This window comes from Argentina silus (assembly GCF_951799395.1).
Source record: "Argentina silus genome assembly, chromosome: 11".
NCBI classification, from domain to species: domain Eukaryota; kingdom Metazoa; phylum Chordata; class Actinopteri; order Argentiniformes; family Argentinidae; genus Argentina; species Argentina silus.
Genome location: NC_139665.1, coordinates 9,874,596 through 9,897,527, shown reverse-complemented (window position 1 = coordinate 9,897,527; position 22,932 = coordinate 9,874,596). Strand labels below are relative to the sequence as shown.

The window sequence follows — 22,932 nt, the reverse complement described above, 5'->3', positions numbered from 1 at the left end:
TAGCCTAAATCCAAACAGTCACTCATTTGTTATGCAGTATACACTAGTGCTGTCATAATTGGTGCTTTTGTTAGCCATGTGAAATATGTTATGATATAAAAATACTGCATTGCATACGAATACAAAATGACTGTTGCTAGGCTTATTGCCAATTACAGGCCTATGATATTCTATTAACATACAGTCAGGACAGCTCTCTACGTGAAAGTGATTTGCCAAAGGGGCTCCATAAGAAAAATTAGTGAAGACAACTGGTGTACAGGGAGAGACCAAGGATTCTTGCTGTGTGGGAGGGAAAAAGAGAGTCGTTCAGGAGAGGAGATGTTCACCAGGGCTCAGTAACTCCACATGTAAAGTGGGTCAACGCCGCTCCTGGAGAGCTTAACAAGCAACCAGAGGCATTATACAACACACTTGATAATTACAAAGAAGTAGAGAGGCAGAGGAGGCGCGTGTGAAGCAGAGGGGTAGGGGGTTGGAATGGGCTGATTAAACTATTATGCTGTAACAAGAAGGTACAGTACCTACTGTGTGCTCGCAAACCTTCCATTCAAGCACTCCACAACGCTCAAGTATGTAGGCTCAGCTTGTAGGCTCAGCTTGTGTCCCTTTACCAGAGGTAATCAGGTTATTTGTGATCCTGAGGGGAGATGTGGTTGGCTCGTAACCCCACTGTAAGAAGAGGCTCAGCTGGGGCTGACACTTGTGAACATACTTCTGCTCTGGGAGCTCATGTGCTCTCAAGCGGGGTGTAACTTCGTCCCCAGGCTATTGGGCACAGCGCATATAAGCCTGGAATAACATGGGCTCAAACCTGGCCTGAGTGGGAGTGAATTCATTAGTAAAGTATTTGTCATTTCTGATTTCAGCCAATCACATGACTGCAAGGCAGGGCTTAGAATCAGACACATGTGGTGTGCAAGCACTAGGGGGGGGGGGGGGGGGGGGGGAGAAGATTAAGGTAAAGCCAATGGCTTTAGGTAAGTTTGACGAGTTGGTCCACCAGCGTTTGTCGGAAGTATCTGGGAACGAGAGCAAGGGGTGAGGAGGAAGAGTAAACAGGATGATGCCAGGCTGACAGCTCGCCATCTAGGGCACGTTACAACACACACACACACACACACACACACACACACACACTGATTTCATTAGCAAATAGGCTATGCAGTGAAAAAGCTAAAAGCATGTGTCTAGATTAGAAGCATCATGCAGAGAAAGAGGAAAAACAGAGGGAGGTAAATCACGAAGACTGCGTCTTCCTGACAACTTGGTTGGTTCCTCTATTTTTTTTTTGCTAGACGCAGCAAAAAGAATCTGATTCAGAAGTAGATATGCCTTAAGATAAATCAATTTATAGGAAAACAAATTGACTGACAGCCCTAATATTCACACAGCCAGCAGCTATAAAAGAAAAGATATTGGAGCTCAGTGGCACTCCCAGGGCGTTTATAAATAGTTCATTCACTCATCCCCCGCCTCACCTCAGGATGAGTACGGCACAAAGACAGCTTGCTGGTCCAACATGGATGTGCTGAGGGTGAGGATGGAGCTGTGGGTGAGGGTCAGGCCAGACTGGGGATCATCCAGCTCAGGGTTCTGATCCTGGGTTAAGATGGTTAGCTCAGACGCTTGGAGAGCAACAGAGCTACAAGACTGTTATATACAGCGTACGCAAAGCATGTCCCGCCAGTGCAGTCATTTTACCTGCTACACCAGAAGCATGGACAGCAGAAAAAATGTTGAGTACCTTGTAAAATCTGAATATCTTCGAATGGGGGTTTGTCTGAACATCCTTTACCTCCAAATATAAACTAGGTAAACTGTATTTCGGTTTATAAGCTTCTTTTTCTGACAGGTACTACTCTTGTATGTATGTACTACTACTATTAATGTTTACATTCCCATACAATGACACAGAGGGAATGTGTTCAAAGCATGCCAAAATAATTATTTCAGGCACTTTGTATGGTGTTTATGTGTGTAGATTACATAATTTTACACTGCTGCTACAGGAGCCTCAAAACATCTATGCTTTAGACAAGCACCCGATGTAGCAGTTAACATTGACTATAATACGATTACAACACCGTATCAAGCCTGTCTCACAAACATGTTTTTTTTATGTGTCTGGTCTAGAAGCTCTGTTAATATGATCCTCAAAGCAATGCGAAAACAAACCCCACCAGTAAAGGAGATCTGAAAAGTCTTTGAAGGCAAGACGGGGTAAGCTATCACTACCAGTTGATGATGTTATGTTTTGTAAGTCATACTTGGCAAGGTTTATATTCGTTTGCCTCATACTTTAGGGAGTGTTCCGTTTATGAGCATAAACATCTACATGTAGGCTTCATCTACGTAGGCCTCATGGGTTCAAGTAAAGAGTTGCTGATTGAAACTAAGTCGCCTTCAACCCAGCCTGAGGTATTATACTCAATCAGGTGAAACAGGAATCACTAATGAATGGAATAATACATTGAGTGTATAATGTATGCATATCCTCAGAATTCAGGACGTGGGTGGCAAAGTACCGAATAGAAGCAAAACCAAGGCTTGAAAAATGCTTCCCATAGACTCCAAACAAGACTACAGCTAAACACTGAAGCTAATACCACCTGCTGTGTTCACCCTGGGGGCAAGTGAACATGATGCTATTTCTCATCTCTCGACAGATCTATCAAGTCATTTTAGCATCTGTAGCGAACTGTCTATGGTGACATTGCTAACAGTTCCCTGTGAATCCATTCACATTCACAGAGTACTTTCTTTAGCTCTGGTCGCAGCAGGAGTTTTATATGGCTTGAACTGTGGTGAGCTAAAGAAAAAAGGGGAAAGGTTCAGTGAAAGCTGCCTGCAGGTGGAATTGGTTGAGATGGAGCCGCAGCTACTTTGACATCTCTTCCTTCCCCCATCGCTGACTCTCTTACATCCACTCTGACGATGCAAGACCAGGGAGATTATTTACAGATGCACAGCCTGACACTTACCTGACTCCACATCTGTATGTGCTTGAGCCAACTCCTATGGCTATTGTGGGTTTTGGCTAAAGCACATACAGATCTGGTACGAGGCAATAATGTACTGCACTGCATTGTCTGCACTGCATCTCTTCAACAAGACTTACACTTGTACATTTTGGGAAATAATGTAATACTTCCCAATAGGTCTTCCTATGTGGCTGTTTTCTCTGGTGTGAAAACCCTGATGGGTTGCTAATATGGAACATGAGCTCTGCTGGGAGAGGCAAAAACCTCTGTGAATCTGAAGCTGGGGGTGTCGTTGATAGTTTCAGTACATTAGGGATTGCCAGACACATTAGTTGGATTGCTGGAGGCTTACAGTGGAATTCCACAACCCACTATCTAGGAGCTTGGACAGAGCAGCTAGTATATTTCAGGGTTAGGGCCAATTCACATTTTTATTCTCAATGAATCCAAATTCAATTAATGACTTAAATAGTCTGTTTTCAATTCAGGCATTGAATTTCAAATCACTTCTTACAATTGAAATTCAGAAAGTTGAGCCCAAACCTGGTTAACTGGAGAAAGCTGTGGCTAATGCCGTCCTTTACCTAGCATGCAGTTGTGTCTGTTAAAGGGGCTAGTCTCATTGTGCTCTTTTTTCAATTATCTTTTTTTTTTTTTCAGGTTTCATGGGACCTACAGTAGGATGAACTGCGGGAGTAAACATGGTGACCCACATATACCAGCATGTCCGTTTCCTATAGAAGCTGCTTGAGCGAGCCATAGACTATAACCGTCTTTCCAGCCAGCTCCCCACAAACCGTTGCTTGCCTCATTAGCATTGCAAATAACACCTGAAGCGCCTACAGCAGCAACCACGAAATAGGACAGTATTAACAAAATTACATAAAAAGGGTGGTGTACAGCAATAGGAAAGTGGGTGAGGGGGAGGGGAGGGGAGGGGGGGATTAGTGTTCTTACAGGATGTATGGGAGGTTATGTGTAGAGTGCACTGGGGGAGTTGCACGTCGGCCTCCACTGTGCATAGATTTGATGGCTAAGTGCACATTACGGCTGTGTAATGGACTCAATGAAAACACTGTGATGAAAAACTATGCAGGTGGAGTAGGAATAGGAGGAGGTGGGAGAATGAGGAGGAGGTCGTGAAGCAAAAGCCTCGGCTCCTGAACTGATAATGGCCAGGAACACTCCTCGTCTCTCTATGTATGTCTAATGGACACTAGCTTACAGCCAACTAGGATAGCCTCTCAAAATGGCCGCCCCTTCTATTCCATTGACCTTGTTTGAGTATGAGATAATTTATGATTAGCATGACGATGCAATGAATGGCAAAATGCAGGCATGGCTTTGTGCCACTATTTTCATCTGCAATGTTTCCGCCGTTTAGATCTGGGAGACTTTTTTTAGCTCAAAACAAGTCAGTAATGTGGTAAAGTCCGACAAAAAGGATCCCTTTAAGACATCATTGCCTGACCCAAAACGCGCAAAAAGAAAGCGCAAAAAAAAAAAACGATCTCGTAAATGCCAGCAAATCATTTTCGCGGGTGCACTTTGATATAATTGCTGTTGACACATAACAAGACAGGGGTCCTCTGTGAGTCAGTGTAGGGATTATGCAGTGTGAAAACTGGTCTGGTTGCTGGCCTGGCACGTCTGCCTGCGCATGCCGAGTATGGGATGTAGAAAAGGCTCACACTGTGGGGGAGGGGAGGAGTGTGTGTGGGCCAGACTCGTACACTTCTGTACCACGGCTGTTCTGCTCTACTCTGCTCTCTGTAGGGCTTTCACATACGTGAAAGTATGTATGTTTGTGGGTGTGTGTGTATGTGTGTGTGTAGTGTGTACTCTGCACTACTCTCTGCTAACACAAGGGACCCTGTAGTGGTCTAATGTAATATTTATGGTGGGCATGAGGAGAGGCAGCAGAACACTGCAGAGTACTGAGGAGACCTTCCAACCCACTATCAGGCAGCAGCTGCCTGGACTGCTCCTCTCTCAAAATGTGCTCTCTGTTATCACCATAGCTTTCTCCCTCCCTCCCTCCCTCCCTCTCTGTCTGTCTGTCGCTCTCTCTTTCTCTCCTTCCCTCTGTTCCCTTGCTCTCCCCCTCCCTCTCTCTCACTGTCTCTCTCTCTGGCTACCTCTCACTCAGGAATTAATTTTTAATCACAGCTTAAATGGCTGTCTTGGCAGACGCTGGGGGGGGCAGAGAGTCAAGGGCTCTAACAAAGTAGGAAATACATTTTAAGAGAGAGCGAGTTAAACATGCCGAGGGGAGGGGTGTGTGTGTGTGTGTGTGTGTTGTGGGGGGAATATCACCATCGACTTGCCATTGTCATTACCTCTTCATCGGAATCTCAACTCTTTCATCTTGGACTTTTCAATGCAACTGTCGGAGCAAATTAGAATCAAATTAAGATAAAGAATTAGATTTTTTGCGGCTATTTTTCCAGACTGAAGCTGCTGGCCCTTGCTCACACACACAGGAAACCCCATAGACTAGAGAGCCATGTGGAGAAGGGAGGTTGAACTGGGTGGCAGGACAGGAGTGCAACGTGCTGTATTGAACGTTGCAGATAGAAATTCCATGAGCTGATTCTTTACTCTACATGTCAGAGAGGCATATCTGTTCACACACAACAGAATTGTATCTACAATGCCCTGCTGAACACAGCCCAGAGGCCATTCACATGGACGTCTTAAGGGAACCACCATCTTACAGTTTGTATTTAGATTGTTGTGTGCTGCTGACTCTACTTTGTTGTCTCTGTCTTCGTGTATCATTGTTTTTTAATATTATAACCTAGTTTGTGTGGAACCCAGGAAGATTAGCTGAGGCAACAACGAAAGATGATCCAAATGAAGTCGACCAACTAAATAAGGGTGCCAGAAAGGATAAGGTATGTCAAGTTGTCCCACCAGGACTAAGGGTTCAACCAGGTGCCAAATAGGGGTGTGTGTGTGTGTGTGTGTGTGTGTGTATCAATGTATGTATATGTGTATTGAGGTGAGATGGCAACAGCACTCAGTTTTTCTCTGCATTATTTATTTTCCATGCTCTGGTGGTCTGACCCACTCTTGTAATGAGCACTGGAGTCACGGTCTGTTTGGAGTCACGGAGAAATGACAACCGTGTTCCCAGATCACTGCTCAACCACACCGGGTCTAAACACAGGCACTGTTTGCTTAGACTTCACTTGGACTGTAAAAGACCAGCTCTGTTAACATGGCTGCTCTTTCTGACACTAACAGCTATAGCATCTGTGTTTCCTCAAACGGACAGGGTTTGAATGAGTGGGAATGAGAAGTGTCATGTTCTTTTGAATTGAGCTAGTTGAGCATAAGCTGACAACGGACAGCAAAGCCGACTGGAACTGACAATACGAAGAAGAAGAAGAAGAAGAAGAAGAAGAAGAAGAAGACTGTTTATTTGGCCATGCAGTCAATTCTCATCAATTGTAGGAATGTGGTATGTGCACACAATACGATGCATCTCACGATACAAAAGCCTCTTTCAAAGCAAGCCTCTCAGGCTTGGTCGGAGACAGGTTGCCAAAAGGAGGGCATGACAGCAACTAAATTCACATCAAAATGATACGGATTAATCACTTTTCCTTTTGGTTTTTCATATCACTCAAGTATGTAGAAACACTGCATGCGGTCATTTGATCGTAAAAAGCTGTTGTAATGGCTTAAAAATACACTTTATTCGGCTCTGTCCTAGCCTCTCCCTAGCCTCCCACTCTAGTCTTACACATGCGTTGCTCGGGGAAACAGCACGAGAAAGACGCAATTGGCCCCAGGCACGACATCTGCCAGTGATGCTTATCTGTGACTGCATGGTAATTGGTCAGAAGCGTGATCACCATGTGGGACTGACGCCATCTTCCTCGTCTCTTGAAAAACCAATTGTTGCAACACAAAAAAAACGTAAACAAATTGCTCTAATTGTTTCCCATTAAATGGAGCTGTGACCATTCAAATACAAAAAGCCCATATGAACATCCTAACTCTCCAAGCTGCTTGAACGAGCCAAATAAACCTGAGATAGATCTGGGAATTCTAACCTGACAAATTAACAAAAACAAGCCAGAAGTCTAAGTGTGATCGATGCTACCGAGGCAGCGCTACCTCCACACACTCGGGGTAATCTCTGCCTAATCAGGAACATTGATCACACACCCCATCTGTCTGAGTCCCCGCCACAGAACCCATCAAAATCAATACTCCTGGAAGGTTGAACTGAAAGAAAGAGGGGAGGGAGAGAGGGGACAGAATGGAGAAAGGAGAGAAAGAGTAGAGGAATAATGAACAGAATATACTAAAGTGGAGAGAGATAGAGAAAGGGGAAAGAGAGAGAGAAACATTGGAGAAGAGGAGAAATAGGGATATATTGTAAGGTAGTCTTGCCACTAGTTCCTCTGGGTCGTGCTATCATTGAGTCCGTCACTGAGAGCTCTGTGCTGGCAACACAGTATCCTGCCTGGTCGAGCTTCTATATGAGCTGTAACGCTCCACTCTACTCTCCCCATTAACCGGCTGACAGACCAGTAATAAACTCTGCCTGTCACCTTTCAGGCCTGCCTCCCATTTACTGAAAGACACATAAATCCCTCTCCCTCTCCCTCGATCCATCTGCCTTTCCCTCTCTCTCTCTTTATTCTCTCCTTCATCCATGAGGCTCATATTGAAGTGGAAACCCGATGTTGTCCTTGCTGCATCCACAGCAGCAAAATTCCCCCACACACCCAGATAGCCCTGGAAAAAGCATGAATATGAAATGAGAACCCATGAATAAATAATGAAAAAGGGACTTCTTCTTTAACCTCTTTCTGTCTTCCAGTGGATGAGTTAGAAAAAAGGTAGAAGGAGAGAGGGAGATGCAGAAGGGAGAAGGAGATAGGAGGAGGGAGGGGGGGGAATGCACAACCACCTCAGGAGAAAAAGCCGGACACTGGTTCGCTAATTGGCTTTCTCTGTTTTCAATCCTATGGTGGCTTGTTTTCACACGTGAAACAAAGGGGCAATCGCAAGGTAATAGTTGCAGTCGATGGTTCGTAGAGCAATTTCCCTCTGAGGCTCCAGCAGGAATATCAAGTTATTTCCATATGCATGTATCCTGAGGGATAACATACATATTGCAGAGCTTCTTGATGCATGTTCAAACATGCACATGACATTGACAAGACAGCCTGAGGGGCTTTATAAGATAAGGGGCTAAATTACAGAACAAACAAATAAATATATCATTTGCCTCCCCTGACACATTGCTTTTCAGACTGAACATGTAAATATAGATTTGTTTGCCTCTAACTGAATTCTGCCCTGTATGTACATCGTGTAAAGTACTGTATTTAATCACATATAGCAAACACTGTTGAAAAGCTTCTGACATACTGTAGATACCTATACATGTGTGTGCGTTTGTTTGTGTGTGTGTGTGTGTGTGTGTGTGTGTGCGTGAGACAGCCAAACCACATAAAGAAAAGTTAAGACCCAATTAAACAAAGTGTATAAAGGTGTTAAAGATGAACTGGGTTACATACTAGAGTCTTCAGACCGTTAAATGCTAAAGGCTGTTAGCAGAATACTATTAAAACTGTACAGCAGCAGATAAAGAAGCATGGATCAGCTCAGCAGTACCTCATGAAATGACCTGATTGACTGGCTGACTGACAGGTCCTGGGAGCGACATTGATCCATATCAAGTGTTTGTGTGTGTGTGTGTGTGTGTGTGTGAGAGAGTGGGGGGAGGTTGGGGAGGGTAGAAGAATTTGATGGCCTAGAACATACTGCAACAGAGCCCCCTGCCTCTAGATGGTCAAACACAGGCTTAGAGTATAGCAGAGAGAGGCACTCAACCTGTCTGACAGCTCTCAACAGCCAGAGTGACCTTCAGCCTCACCGCAGAGAGATGAAGTGGTTATGTTATAAGACAAGTGTGTGTGGTTGAAAGGGTAAGATCGGTGCGTACACGTACGCACACATACACACAATGTTGATGGCTGGATGAGTTCTCTCTAACACACTTGTGGAGAAGTGAAGAACACTCCCACTGAGCGAGTAGCCAGAGATCCATTGACCCATGTGTTGAGACAGAAATGGAGGGGGAAGAGTAAGCAGTGTAAGCCTCTGACACTGGGAGGAAATCTGTCACCATGGCTCCAGCTAACCCCTCTAAATACTGGACTTGCTTCGTAACAGCAGGTCACACACGTCCTCCTCCAGGCAGTGCTTTTGTGAGGTTCAAAGGTTGTCTCCCGGGAGACCACCACAAGGCCTTCAGAGGATGGAGAGGAATGGAAGGAGGGAAAGAAGGCTGGATATAAAAACGAGTTGGGAGTAAGAACCTCTGGTGTGTGATCTACTGCATCAAAGGGGATAATTTACCCAAAATATACACTCACTGAACACTTTATTAGGAACACCTGTACACCTTCTCATGGTGGAGGTGGTGTAATGGTGTGGGTATGTTTTCTGGCACACTTTGGGCCTGTTAATACCAATCAATCATCGCTTGAATGCCACAGCCTATTTGAGTATTGTTGCTGACCATGTGCATCCCTTCATGGACACAATTTACCCATCTTCTAATGGCTACATCCAGCATGACAATGCACCATGTCACAAAGCAAAAGTCGTCTCAAACTAGTTTCATGAACATGACAATGAGTTCAGTGTTCTTCAGTGGCCTTCCCGGTCACCGGATCGGAATCCAGTACAACACCTTTGGGATGTGGCAGAACGGGAGATTCACAGCTTGAAAGTGCGCCTAAAAAATCTGCAGGAATTGCGTGATGCAATCATGTCACCATGGACCAGAATCTCAAAGGAATGTTTCCAACATCAGTGCCACGAAGGATTGAGGCTGTTTTGAGAACAAAGGGAGGCCCTACCCAGTATTAGTATAGTGTTCCTAAGAAAGTGCTCGGTGAGTGTATATTTGCCTCATCTTATGACTACCCTAGAATGTAGACCTGGAGAGTCAGTGAGGTTTGTATTTGTTTACTTAGCTATAGGCCATAGCTACAGAGGCTTTGTTGAATGCAACACAATGAGAGTGGCTGGGAACACAGTTAGCATGCTCTGAATAGTATGCTCTAATTTAAGTGAACTATCCCAGAAAGAATTGTATTCAGAGAGAATGCATCTGATGAGGCTGAATGGTTGTCTTTATACATAAAGGACCTTCACCCTCTGCGCTGTTCTTTTCAGACGCAGGAAAAACAACACAGTCGACAGAACCGCTCAAATCATCTCCGCTAGAAAATAATAGATTTAACCTTTTACCTGGAATCTCTCAAAGAGCACCGATCAATCTTGGAGAACCAGAAAACAAAAAGGTGTAATAAACAACCCTTCATGTTTGAGGGGTTTTTGAAATATGAACAGAAAAAGCTCTCAGGTAGCTACATGATTGTACAGTCCTAGCAACAGCAGGGAGACTGTGCCGGGTCTATTATAAATCACACAATACACAATGCAGCTCCAACGTCTTGCTTCCCCTGGGCAACCTGAAAGCAAAATCTAGTCTTTTACAGATGGCTTTGTGAGTGTGAGAGTCTGTGTGTGTGACTGTGTGTGTGTGTGTGTGTGTGTGTGTGTGTGTGACTGTGTACAATGCAAGTGTGTGTTTGTGTACCACTTGTGAATAGGTGTACAATGTGTGCAGAGCATACACTTCTGCAGATGTACAGTGTGTGGGGACTTTCCTCAGACGGCTTGACTCCCGACATAAAAGAGGCCAGGCTAAGTGTGTGTGTGTGTGTGTGTGTGTGTGTGTGTGTGTGTGTGTGTGTGTGTGTGTGTGTGTGCCACATGAAAGAGGCAGGACTTACAGATCTTGTGTTTCCCCTTCATGGGGAATTTAACCACCAGCTCTTGGGGGTTGGTGCAGATGAAGACGAATGGGGAAGCAGACTCCTCGCAGGACTGAGGAAACTGCAGGGGGGGAGAGAGACCCAGGAAAAACACAGTTACACCAACAGCCAAAGCACAGTCATTGCAGTCATTTTCCCCATTTTAACATTCCACTTGGAGACACTACTGTTGTGAAGACTATCTAAGATTGGATGCATTGAGGTTATGTATAATCATTATAAATCAGAATGACATGATCCAATTTAATCAAACTTGTCTTCGAGGGTGTGGAGGGGATTGGGGGGGGGGGGGGGGGGTTGAATCATTATCTGTTCAGGCTTGTTATGATATCATTAGCAAATCTCTCCCATGACAGCTTGATGCCTGCAATATGACATATCACACCACATTCAACTCCTAATGAGACAGTACACTATGACAGACTGTATGACACCCACCCACTGCAGAATAGAAGGCTGGGACATAACCTCTCCATGCTTATTGATTGGCTGCTCAGGTGAGAGTGGAGAATTGACTGACACTTCCATGATAAAGGAGTCATCTTTGCAATCTGTCAGAGCTAACAGCTCTCAGCTCATCCAATTTCCTCTCCAGCTATCAGATAGTGCCTTTGATTGCATCTCCATCTCGGCAGGCAGGAAGCCACGCAGCTTTTCATGACAGAACACTTTTCCCCCGTTACACCTCTGTCTCTCTGAAAGGAGCACTAAAGGCTGTGACAAATTCAGGGGTTTTAGGGGAGTGGACTGACAGCCAGGGGGGGGTCTATCTGCGTGTGTTTGTGGTCCCTGACTAGCTTGGGTAGATGATGGAGATGTTTATAACAGATCACAGTCAATGCTGGATTGACTGTAATATCAGGTCTGTGATGAAAGAAGAAAAACATTCAGGAACCGTGAGGCTCAGTAGAGGTTCTAAAATGGGAGTTTCTTCATTTTTTCGATACACCTATTCAAGTGATGATTTTCCATTCAAGTCTGAAAGATCTCCAGCAGTGAACACCGGAGGCACGTTTATCCTGGGAATGTTTCCCTCTTAAATATGGTTATGTTTCATAATTAATCCTCCTATACACCGCAACATTGAACAATAAGATGATAAGACAACAAAAGCAAGTTGATTTTGAAGATAGAAATAGAAGCATCTAGAACCAACGGCTGGTAACGGCTCAACAATGAGTGATTATCCGGGTTGGGTTACTAAACTTCAAAACATTCAGCTGTACACCGGGAACATGGGAGCACTATAACATACGCAGGCATAGAACTAAAATAGCATTCTATGGGCGAATACCTCAGCTCATATCCACTGTACTGTCATAATGTCAGTCAGGGGAAATAGACGACATCCTTTCAGCAAGTGTCCCAGTGCAGCAATTATGACCAGCAGATCAGAGAAAGAGAAGCCCTCCCTGCTTCAACTAGACGTGGGGGGAGGTGTATGTCTAAGACTGGTGCAGTCAGACATTACAAGTGTATTTTCTCCTGCTGCTTTGTCTTCCCACTTACCGGTGCACAGCCTCACTATACTAATAAAGCACGTGAGACGAATTGATGGTCATTTTTTTTTGTTTCTCCAGCTTTTGAAAAAAGGGGAAACAAAATGGAAGTGGTGGTGGTCTCAACACATTCAGATGAATCGAGCACATTTGTACCCAGCGCCCATCTGAGACCCAGCCGCTTGGCTGCCCTTTCATCCTCCATTAGCTAATTAGCATTTAGCGCAGTTGAATGTGGCCCAGGCGTCTCTCTGCCTCCCCTCCCCCCAGCCTAACTGTTTCCACACTGGGCTAATCAAAAGGGCATGAGACATGAGGCCAGGCAGCACCACCACTCACTAAAACACTCCACATTCATCAGGAGTGATCTAATGCAGTCAACGTTGACACGCTAACAAAGGAATTACATTTTGAACTCCCACAGAAACACTGGCTCCAGAACTAAACAGATCACGTACTGTAGGTCTGTGTTTGCTGTTAAAACCAATTTTTGGTTGAACTCTTTCAAAAAAGTGATTAAAATTTGTATTGCTGCCTCTGCCCGACCCCGTTGCTATGGTTTTGGTGACCGATGTCAACCCCTTTTTAAGAAAGTAGCTTCCCTCATTAAAAAATGTTTCCTAAACAAAATGTTCGGGACAGTAAAGGCCAAGGAAAGGACAGTGAGTGAAATAGTTGAGTCTCAACAGAATCTTCTTTGAAAGTCTGTGGTCTGGTAAAAGCTTCAAGGCTACACACAGCACTTTAAGGGGTGGGAGTCGAGCAAGCACCTTCACTGCAACTGAAACCTTTCACAGAGGAGAGCCCCTTTGAACAAAAACACAACCTCCTGTGAAAGTATATATATATATATACACGCCATTTAGCTGACGCTTTTATCCAAAGCGACTTACATTGCAGTGAGTGCATACATTTCGGTATATATGGTCCCAGTGGGAATCAAACCCACAACCTAAGCGTTGTTAGCGCCATGCTCTACCAACTAAGCCACAGAGGACCACAAGGGGAAGGGGAGAAAGGTTACAGCTTCACCATTCGCTGCCTTGCAGACTCTGCCAAGTCAATCATAATGTAAAATTCAGGCAAAAGAGAAATACATTTCACAGGAAGGCCTTTAGCTGGGGGAGGGTGGGTATTACCCCCCCACCCATGTCCTTGACAGGATCCGCTTACCCTAAACACTAACCTTGCCCATCAGGGGGGCGGTAGGGTGAAACACACACTTTAGAGAAGCATCATCATTCACAAACCCCCCAAAAAAGCCAAGAAATGCAGCCCAGGGCCCCCTCACAGTTATGGGTCTCTGCTTGTCTGGGTCAGTTCAACAAACTAGTACTATTCATTCTCCCTCCCTCCCTCCCTCCCTCTCTCACTCACTCCCTTCCTCACCTCTCCACCCCTCTACCTCTCTACCTCTCCCTCTCCCTCTCTAACATGGCCCTTTTCATCTGCTGTCGGCAATTAGGGGCGGCAGTGACAACCAATCTCCGTTTGGGAGGCCATGGGCCAGGCCGGGCATGTGTAGAGGCTGTGTGGTAATAGGGCTGTGCTCCAGCTCCAGCTCCAGCCCGGATCCGCTTGGCTGCACTCAATCTCAGCCCAATAAAAAGGCCTTCATTGGCAGGGAGGGAGCTACTGAGCCACAGGAGCAGAGAGCTGTGGGGGAGGCTTTTAAAGATGACGAGGGTGAGAATAAGGGGAGGGAGGGATGGATGGAGGCGAGGGAATGGGGATGGATAGAGAGATGATAAAATAGACAGAGACAGAAAGGAATAAAGGGAGGGTTTAGAGGTACACAGAGAGAGAAAAAGGAGAGGGTAAGAGAGGGAATGAGGGAGGGATAGAGATGCAGAGGCAAGAGAGGAAAGAAAGGAGATCCGAGCCTCCCAGAAAGGAAAAGGTGGTGATGATGTAAGTAGTGGCTCTGTCAAGGCTGCTTTTACCCTAAGCATAAAGAAACAGATGGACTCGTATGATCCGAGTCATATGATAGGTCCCGTTGATAGGCCGTGTTTGTGAGGTGAGAGGCAGTTAACCTCTGTATATATCAGGCACCAGGGACCTGTGTCTGCATTGCAAAGCCACTGAAAGAGAGGACCGTTCACCTTCATCTCGCTGTTGATGGCTATAACAGCTATCTCGTAGGGCTGCTACTAAGAACTCAGTTTCAAATGTGTTGAATGTCTTGCTGGATAAAAGAGTAGAGGCATGGAGACAGAATGGGGTCACTTATGTAGAAAAACAAAGTGACCAACCCATTACTTTACAAGCCAACACACCCAGAGACATTTACAAGGTCCAAAACTCCAAAACCCCTTTAGCTGTAGCAGCCAACAGCATATAAACACATTTAGTTTTACAGCTGAAAAATCTTTATGACCACCACCACCACCATATACTGACCACAACAGGTCTGCAGCGGGAGAAATCAAAATCAATATCAAACTACTATATCAGAGTGAGCAGCTTATGTAGCTTTTTCTCTCCAGCTCAGAGATATTGAGTTGTGCTGTAGCGATGGGATTAATAATTTAACACACTTCTGCACTCAAAGAACCAACCGGTGTCAAATTGGAGAGTTTACATTAATTATCTAAAAGTGTCCATCCCTAGCTCTAGTATGTTTACATTATTAATACCCTCAATGTCTGCTTATTAGTAGCTCATCACTAGCTAGAGGTTTTTCAGTTACTCCATTGTGTCAATCTACTCAACTGCAAAAAACACAGCTTCATTCAGACTGACGTTTGCTGAAGATGGCAATGATACATCAACTTCACCTACAGTCAAGTAAGACTTCATGCCGTAAGTGGTAGGTATATGTTATAACACAGTTCTAGCTATGGTATAACTGACAGCAAAAGCTAACATCGGCCTACTCAACTGCCAATGACAACCACAGACATTATTAAAGCTCTCCAGTAGATTGACGAGTGGGTGGAGCAGGATTTGGTGTTCAACAAACAATGATTCACTTGCGGGGAGAGCCTCGGTTAATAGCAAGACACACATTAGCCATTTAAGCTAGCGTTCGTGCTGACGGGTGAAGTCATGTGTTTTAGCTAGGGGAGATTTACACAGATTGCCTTAGCCAAGTTCCACTTTCCCAGCCCATGTTAATGACATCACCTCCTGCTGAGGACAGAAAACTAGGAGGTTCCGAATGGAACCCAGGTTTTCTGAAAGGAGACGAGGGAGACCCCTCACTATGGAAAACACACTCTAGTGTACCTTTCTCTGGAGACCCCTATACAATCACGCCAGGTATAGGTACTCCAATGGCCCCCACAGTCACCAGATCTCAATCCAATGGAGCACCTTTGGGATGTGGTGGAACGGGAGATTCGCATCATGGATGTGCAGCCGACAAATCTGCAGCAACTGCGTGATGCTATCATGTCAATATGGAACAAAATCTCTGAGGAATGTTTCCAGCACCTTGTTGAATCTGTCACAAAGAATTAAGTCAGTTCTGAAGGCAAAAGGGGGTCCAACCCGATACTAGGTGTAATTTTTCCTTCTTCTATCATTGTGACTGCTAATGGCCCTGGTCCTAGCATAGATTACTTTTTCTTACGATGACTGAAGGATAGATGATTCACTTACTTAAACAAATGTATTTGTTGTAAGTCGCTTTGGATAAAGGTGTCTGCTAAATGCCATAAATGAAATGTAAATGTAAAATGTAAGGAGTAGCAATACTTTTTTTCAAAAGTGGAGTATCCTGACTTTTATTTGAGGTTATTTTAGGAGATAAAACATGCAACTGAAATTCTTTCAGTATAGTATAGAAAAGATATTCTAGTCAAGTATCCTTAACATCAGCTCTCAGTCTTTCTTTCTGGGGAAATTCAAGGCAGAGGGTTCAGAAGTGAGGGGTGGAGACCTGAACGTGCTTGGAACACTCCCAACCAGCCAATAGGCAGTTCAAAACGGAACAGCGAATCATTTTCACTGATTCCCACGCGAGTAGTGTTCAACCGAATTATAATTTAGGGAAAAATAAAACCACTTCAGGAATGTCCATTTTCCAAAATATGGCTTGCTAACAATGTTAGTTATGTCACCCTATATCCGCTACAGTACACATGATGATGATGGTGATACAGCTGCATCACATTAAGTTCAAGCCAGAGGAGCAGCCTCTCTACCTAGCACAGAGCTTTAACCCACTTCCTCTGCCTCAATCCAGCTTCACACACACACACACACACACACACACACACACACACACACACACACACACACACTCCCCCCCCCCCCCCCCCCGGGGACAATTACCATGTCTGCTTTTAAAACCGAGACTTCAAAGAACACCAGGGAATCTGAAGCATTAAAACGTATTATTTTCCCTCCACAATGTCCTTTTATCGCTGCCACAAATCCAGCTCTTTTTAGCGCGGGTTGCTGTCAGCCGAACGGCTCTGGTTTCAAGACAGGTAACAAACCGCTTCACGGTGGGAATTTTCATTTCATAATATGGATAGAGATGGAGAGGGAGAGTTTATAAACGCGTCTCCTGAGGTGAATGTTTGCCTTGATTTTGTGGGGCAGAGAAAGGGGGAGAGAGGGAGAGGGAGAGCCCCCCACCCCCCAACACACACTCCTCTTAGCCTTACAGTGTGTGACACACAGGGAGAGAGAGGGATGAATAGTGAAGGCAGTGGCGTTCTACTCTCCCTCCTCAGCCCTCTCTCTGATGTCTGTCCCCATGAGGAAGATGTTGAGCAGACATGTCTCAGCCGGAGGGAAACAATTGAGTTTGAAATCTCTGACCCGCAGTAGAACTGAAGCCCACTCTCCCTCGCTCCTCCCTCTCTCTCTCTCTTTTGTACTCCCCCCCCCCCCTCTTTCCCTCTGTCATGAAGACAGATGCTTGTAGCACTGATGCTGCTCGTGGAAGCCTGACAAGGTGATGCCTCCTGCTCTGTGCAGCGCGCACACACACACACACACACACACACACACACACACACACACACACACACACACACACACAAAGTCAAGCATTCTCCTCTAAAGCGAAATGATGGCTTGTCTGCAACCACATAACAGTGACGCGACCAAAGAGGCTAAATGTCAGCCAGATGTCAGACTAGGGACAGGCACCAGCCTGGGTGACAGGACTGGCTTCATGGCCAATACCAAAACTGGGCTCTAAAAGCCTCAAGCATGGTGGCTGTGTCAGAGAAAATAATCATATAAAAAGAGTCCAGTCTGTTATGGCAGTCCCTCCACTCAAAACACATACAACCCTATTACTCTACTGCCCCAAAAAGCAAGATGGCCGTCATCCACTGCCTTCATTGCCCTACTCCCAACAGAAAACTGTCACTTGCAGGGAGCCATTTTGGGACATCCAAACACAGTGAACACCAGATTTGTTGAAAGGAATGGCAAACATATTGACTCTGCTTTATTAAAAACATATTAGTAGAAAGTTGCCTGATGGATCACTGCATTTAAAGCAGTCTACGTCTTGTTGTACTCGATCAAACAAAGACATACTGCTGCACACTGTTCTTGTTACAACTACAACTGGCTTATTTAGCATATCCCCATGCTCGCAACATAATCCTCAGTTAACATTAATACCAGGAGAAGGACACTGGCAAACATGAATTGGTCAACAGAGCACAAGGAGGCTGGATACTCCCGAAGGAATCAACCTGTTGAGCCGTTATGTATGAGAGGATAAAAATATCTCTGGTTTTAGCTTCGGGGGAGAATATATAAAACATCTGACAAGCTTTCATTGTTTGGAGATGTTATCCATCTGATAGAATAGCAGCATACCCTGACAAAGTCCTATTTCTGCTTCATTCCACATCCAACAATGCTCGGAATGAAAGACTAGAAATCCGCTGACAGTGGAGCGTATCTTATTATATCCTTTGAACCTGTTCAACATTTAATGCATAATCTAGCTTGGAATTCAATTATTTCTCTTCACTTGCTTTTAATTGCCATCAACATTGAGTGTGTGTGTGTGTGTGTGTGTGTGCCTGCCTGCCTCTCTCTCTCTCTCCCTCTGCCTTCCAACATCGAAAACAACTCACTTGAGGTGAATGTTCAGTTGTCTGTATTGTCAACAATCCTAACTGAATGAGGTGGTCTGGAAAGCGGTGCTGAGACTCTAAGTAGTGCAGCCATTTAGTCTGACAGATGGCCCTACGCATGTATTTTTCATGGAGTTATAAAACCTGTGGCTGAGGTCGGCTGGTTGGTTGTCATTCAGTGCCTGGCTGAATGCATTCTACACACCGCTGCAGAATCACATGGTGTCTGTCTCACCTCTCTGCCATGGCAAACTGCCCAGTACGGAAACAGGGAGTCGGGGGAGGAGTGTGTGAGAGTGTGTGTAACTTGGAGTAAGTGCTCGATGCCTGTCCCTCTCACACACTTGCTAGCATGCACAGGCATATGCGCAGACAGACGGACAGGAAGGCAGACGGGGATAGACAGACAGACAGACAGGCACACACACACACACACACACGCGCGTACAATAATGAAGCCACACAATAATGAAGCCTGTTCCTTGTCAGATTGATTTCTTCACGACCACAATCACCTTCACAGCCCTGACAGGAACAAGATCAAGGTGTGAGAGAAAGACAGCAGGAGAGAAAGACAGCAGGGCTGCTGAAGATTCACATAACATTACAAACAGAGGAGAGGAGGGGAAAATAGACCTGCCTGACTTCCTTTGCCCTGTCTCCAATATATACACTCTCTGTGTGTGTGTGTGTGTGTGGCCGGCAGGAAGGCTTTCCAGCATATAAATATCACATTACCGCACAAGGAAATGCATGTAGGCATGAGTTGGGAGTCTCTGACAACTAACAAGGACAGGAGGAGCCGCTCTAGAGGTCTGGTCAAGAGCTGGGAGTGAGGCGAGAGGCAACGCACCACGGGGCGGGGCCAGACCGCCGCTCTAATAACCCGCTGGCCACGATACTTATGATATGAGCTATGGAAGCGGTGTCCGCGGATACGCGCGCACACACACGCACACGTGCGAACCTTCGCTGACACAGATTGGTTTGCCACGCGACCTGCCCTGTGGTCCGTCGATACGGATCGATGCAGCACTCAGCTCCACTAAAGGAGAAATAGGGGGCCGGCTTTTTCCCTCTGTCCACTTTAAGAGAATAAGATGAGGCTATCTGACCTGTAATCACTGAGACAGCGCTAAGGCTGAATAAGCTATAGAGTAGGGAAAAATAAATCAAGCTTCTTGTTAAAGAGTGTGGATCGATCGAATCCATTTCAGCTCTATGAGAGAGAGAGAGAGAGAGAGAGGGAGGGAGGGAGGGGCTGCCGTAGGGACGCTGGCGCGCGGGGCGTGGGCGTCCTACTGTTGTGAATTAGCTGCAACACTGACAACGCTCACATGCGAGTGGACTCGCATGTGGAAGAATGCACGTGTGGAGGAAAATCCATCTGATTCCTTTCCTCTCTCTCCTCCCCCCACATCCCATCGCCCCCCTTCTCTCTGCAGCAGGCAGGTCTTGTGTGTCTTTATCCCTTGTTGAGCGAGCAGAGCGGCAGAGAGGCGGAGGATGGATACTAATGGCTGTGCGGTAATCACCAGGGGGTGAGGGATAGAAGGGTTTGTGTGTGTGTGTGTGTGTTTGTTTGTGTGCACACACTACGCTTGAGGAGGGTAAGGGAGATCAATGAACTGTGTGGTTTAATAAGCGGAGGGATTGTTAAAGCCAAACAGATGGGAATCTGGTTATGTCTTGATATTTATTTTCTCATATAAAAAGGACCCTTCCTTTTAATATCCTCACCTCACTGACTCTTCATCCCATGCCTCCTCGATGGCTCACAACCTCCCTCTCTGTCCATCCACATACCCCCCTCAGGATGTGGATCACCGGGAGGAGGAGGTTTCAGAGTGGGCTGGAAGCCTCGTGGGGAATGATTCATCATCCCCCCCTCACCCCCTCCCCTCTCAGCCCCCGCCCCAGCCCCTTCCCCCAGTGCAGTACAGTAAATCCATTCCCACACACGGCGGCACAGCCAGGGAGCTAGCCAGCCTCTGTGTGTGTATTCAAAAGGCACTAGCAATGATATGCTTACTCCTATTACCTTACATGGAACAGCTGATTTGCTCAACGGCTAGGACGGTTGGAGTGAGTGATTCCATATGCCCTGGTCTTGCTTGTCTATCTATTCCTCTCTTTTTTTTTCCTTTCCCTCTTTCTTTCTCTGCATTTCTTTCTTCTGGGAGGGTTTATTGCATGGGTCTTATTTACGGCTGTCCTCTGCTCCCCACGCACACAGACACACAGGATGAAATGGCTGAGACTCTACACTTGATTCAGTGGCTGTGAAAGAGATGAGAGGAGGAAGAGAGGAGAGAGGAGAGAAAGGAGACGAGGCACAAAGGGGGGTGGCGGAGCGGGTCTGCCTGCCTGACGACACGAGCACGCTACACGTACATCCACCCCAGCGACCAGACTTCCACTTCTGGTCTCGCCCCTTTCTGTCCTGTCCTCTTTGTCTGCACCACTCTGCAATTCCTCCTGTCTGGAATATATCAACACGCTCTCCTTTAACAAAAAGAATCAAAACAACACAAACGGTGGAAGACGGACACCTGAACTCAAGAGGTCCCACCAGGCCGGGGTCCTATCAGAAGCCCAGAGTAGCAACCAGGCCATTTTGTTAAACACAAACACTCCTATTTGTTCGACAAAGTCAAAGGATGCGCGCACGCACGCGCACACGCACACCAGCCTCACCCTTGCAACCTAATCAGAGGCAATTACACTTCCCCAAAGCAGTTAGTATCTCAGCAGAAAAGAAGCGTGCACAACTTCAACAACTGTGTCTGTGTCAATATCTCATTAAAGCTAATGTGTGTGTGTGAGGGTGAGTGAGTGTGTGAGGGGTGAGTGAATGTGCGTGGGGAGGGGGTAGGGAGAGGGAGGCAGTTAGCGTTCTTTGCACAGTCACGATCGCATTGACGAAATAAAGCCTAGAGCAAGGTATTTTAGACACATGCTTTTTCTCTTGAGGTAGGGCGACGCTTCCCTGCCCCCCCCCCCCCCCCCCCCGACACACACACACACACACACACACACACACACACACACGCAAAATCTACATGTATGAAAGCACATGAACATACAGTCCGTTTTCTGTTTACTTAACAGAATAATGGTTTCACTGGTCAACATTAGTGACTAAAACAAGCATGTGACAATTGGAATAACAACACCTCAGGTCTCTTTGTCTTAAACCTCTCCTCTCCTCTCCTCTCTCTCCCTTCCCCCATCTCCCCTCTTTTCCAACCCCCACTCCCTTCTCCCAAGGAACCACACATAAAGAAGAAGAAATGGGAGGAAAACCAAACCAAGTTATTCTAAATTAAACCCAACCACCGCCAAATAATAGACCAAATCATGAATAAAACGGGGGCGGGACGTACCCCCGGTACAGTAGCTGTCTTCAGAGAGCCGCACACGGCTTCATAGACATTCAGGGTAGATTGTGGGCCTACAGGGCCCAGGCATCTCCGCAGCATGAAAGGTGAAGGATAAAAGACGAGACTACAGAGAGCAGCAGTGCACCCTATTGATTTATTATTAATCACGCTGGGATCTCAGCGAAATCTCCTGTCCCCAAAGCCAAAGGGTTTCTTTATATACTGCTGTAGTTAGAACTGGTTGGCATCAATAGGTGTGTTTCATGATCACACATTACTGCTGATCTTATAGGGGGGGATGCCGGTAATCTGTGAGGAATGGTTGGTCGATGGCTGTTTTTTCTTTTTTTACAGCTAGCTGTAGACTGTAGCAAAATGTCAGGCTGCCTGGTTCGCGGTGCTACTGTGGTGCACGTCGCCCTCTGCTGTTGAGATGCTGCACAGCAGTGAAGAAATCTAAAAAGGAATTCTCTACAGATGTGAGTGACCGAATAATACTGTAGTTCAGGTTGACCTGTAGCCTAATAAAAAAAGCAGAAACAATAAAAAAAAATAAACAATTACCACTATTAACTGTTCATAAAAAGGCTTCAGTACCTCAGTAACGCTGTAAACCTCTCATTAACTTCGATGCTAAAAATGTAGTTTTTAATCATTTAGTTTTCCTCCACATTTAAACTAAGAAGATAACGACCCTGTGGAACTGCCACCCAACACACTGCAACAATATTTCCAGGAATAGAGAGTTAATAATCCCATCAGTTTTTCCAGACCCTTAGTTAGTCTCTTGGTGTGTTTTCCTGGCAGAGCAGGAGGAAAAACAGTCCACAGACGTCTTCAATGCGTCTTGCCAGTGCTAAGAGGGTGTCCTGTGTTGTAGGAATGTGTGTGTGGTTCACAAACGCACGCACACACACACAGTAACCCTAAACTTGTGAGTATGGTGTGTACACACGCATGCACGCACGCACACGCACACACACACGCACACACACACACACACACACACGCACACACACGCACACACACACACACACACACACACACACACGCCATGAGAGCTTCGAACAACCCAGAGATACAATACAATACACAGTATACACTCACCGACCACTTTATTAGGAACTCCT

At 45.8% G+C, this 22,932-nt stretch overlaps 1 protein-coding gene across 1 annotated transcript in view; it reads right to left on the bottom strand.

The window, feature by feature from the left end:
- The window catches only part of trip4 (thyroid hormone receptor interactor 4), a 41,426-nt gene that overhangs the window by 12,744 nt on the left and 5,750 nt on the right, over nucleotides 1-22,932 (bottom strand). Inside the window, exon 12 of the mRNA XM_083680050.1 lies at nucleotides 10,820-10,922. Within this exon, the coding sequence (XP_083536176.1) occupies nucleotides 10,820-10,922 (103 nt within the window). The remainder of the gene's footprint in view (nucleotides 1-10,819; nucleotides 10,923-22,932) is intronic.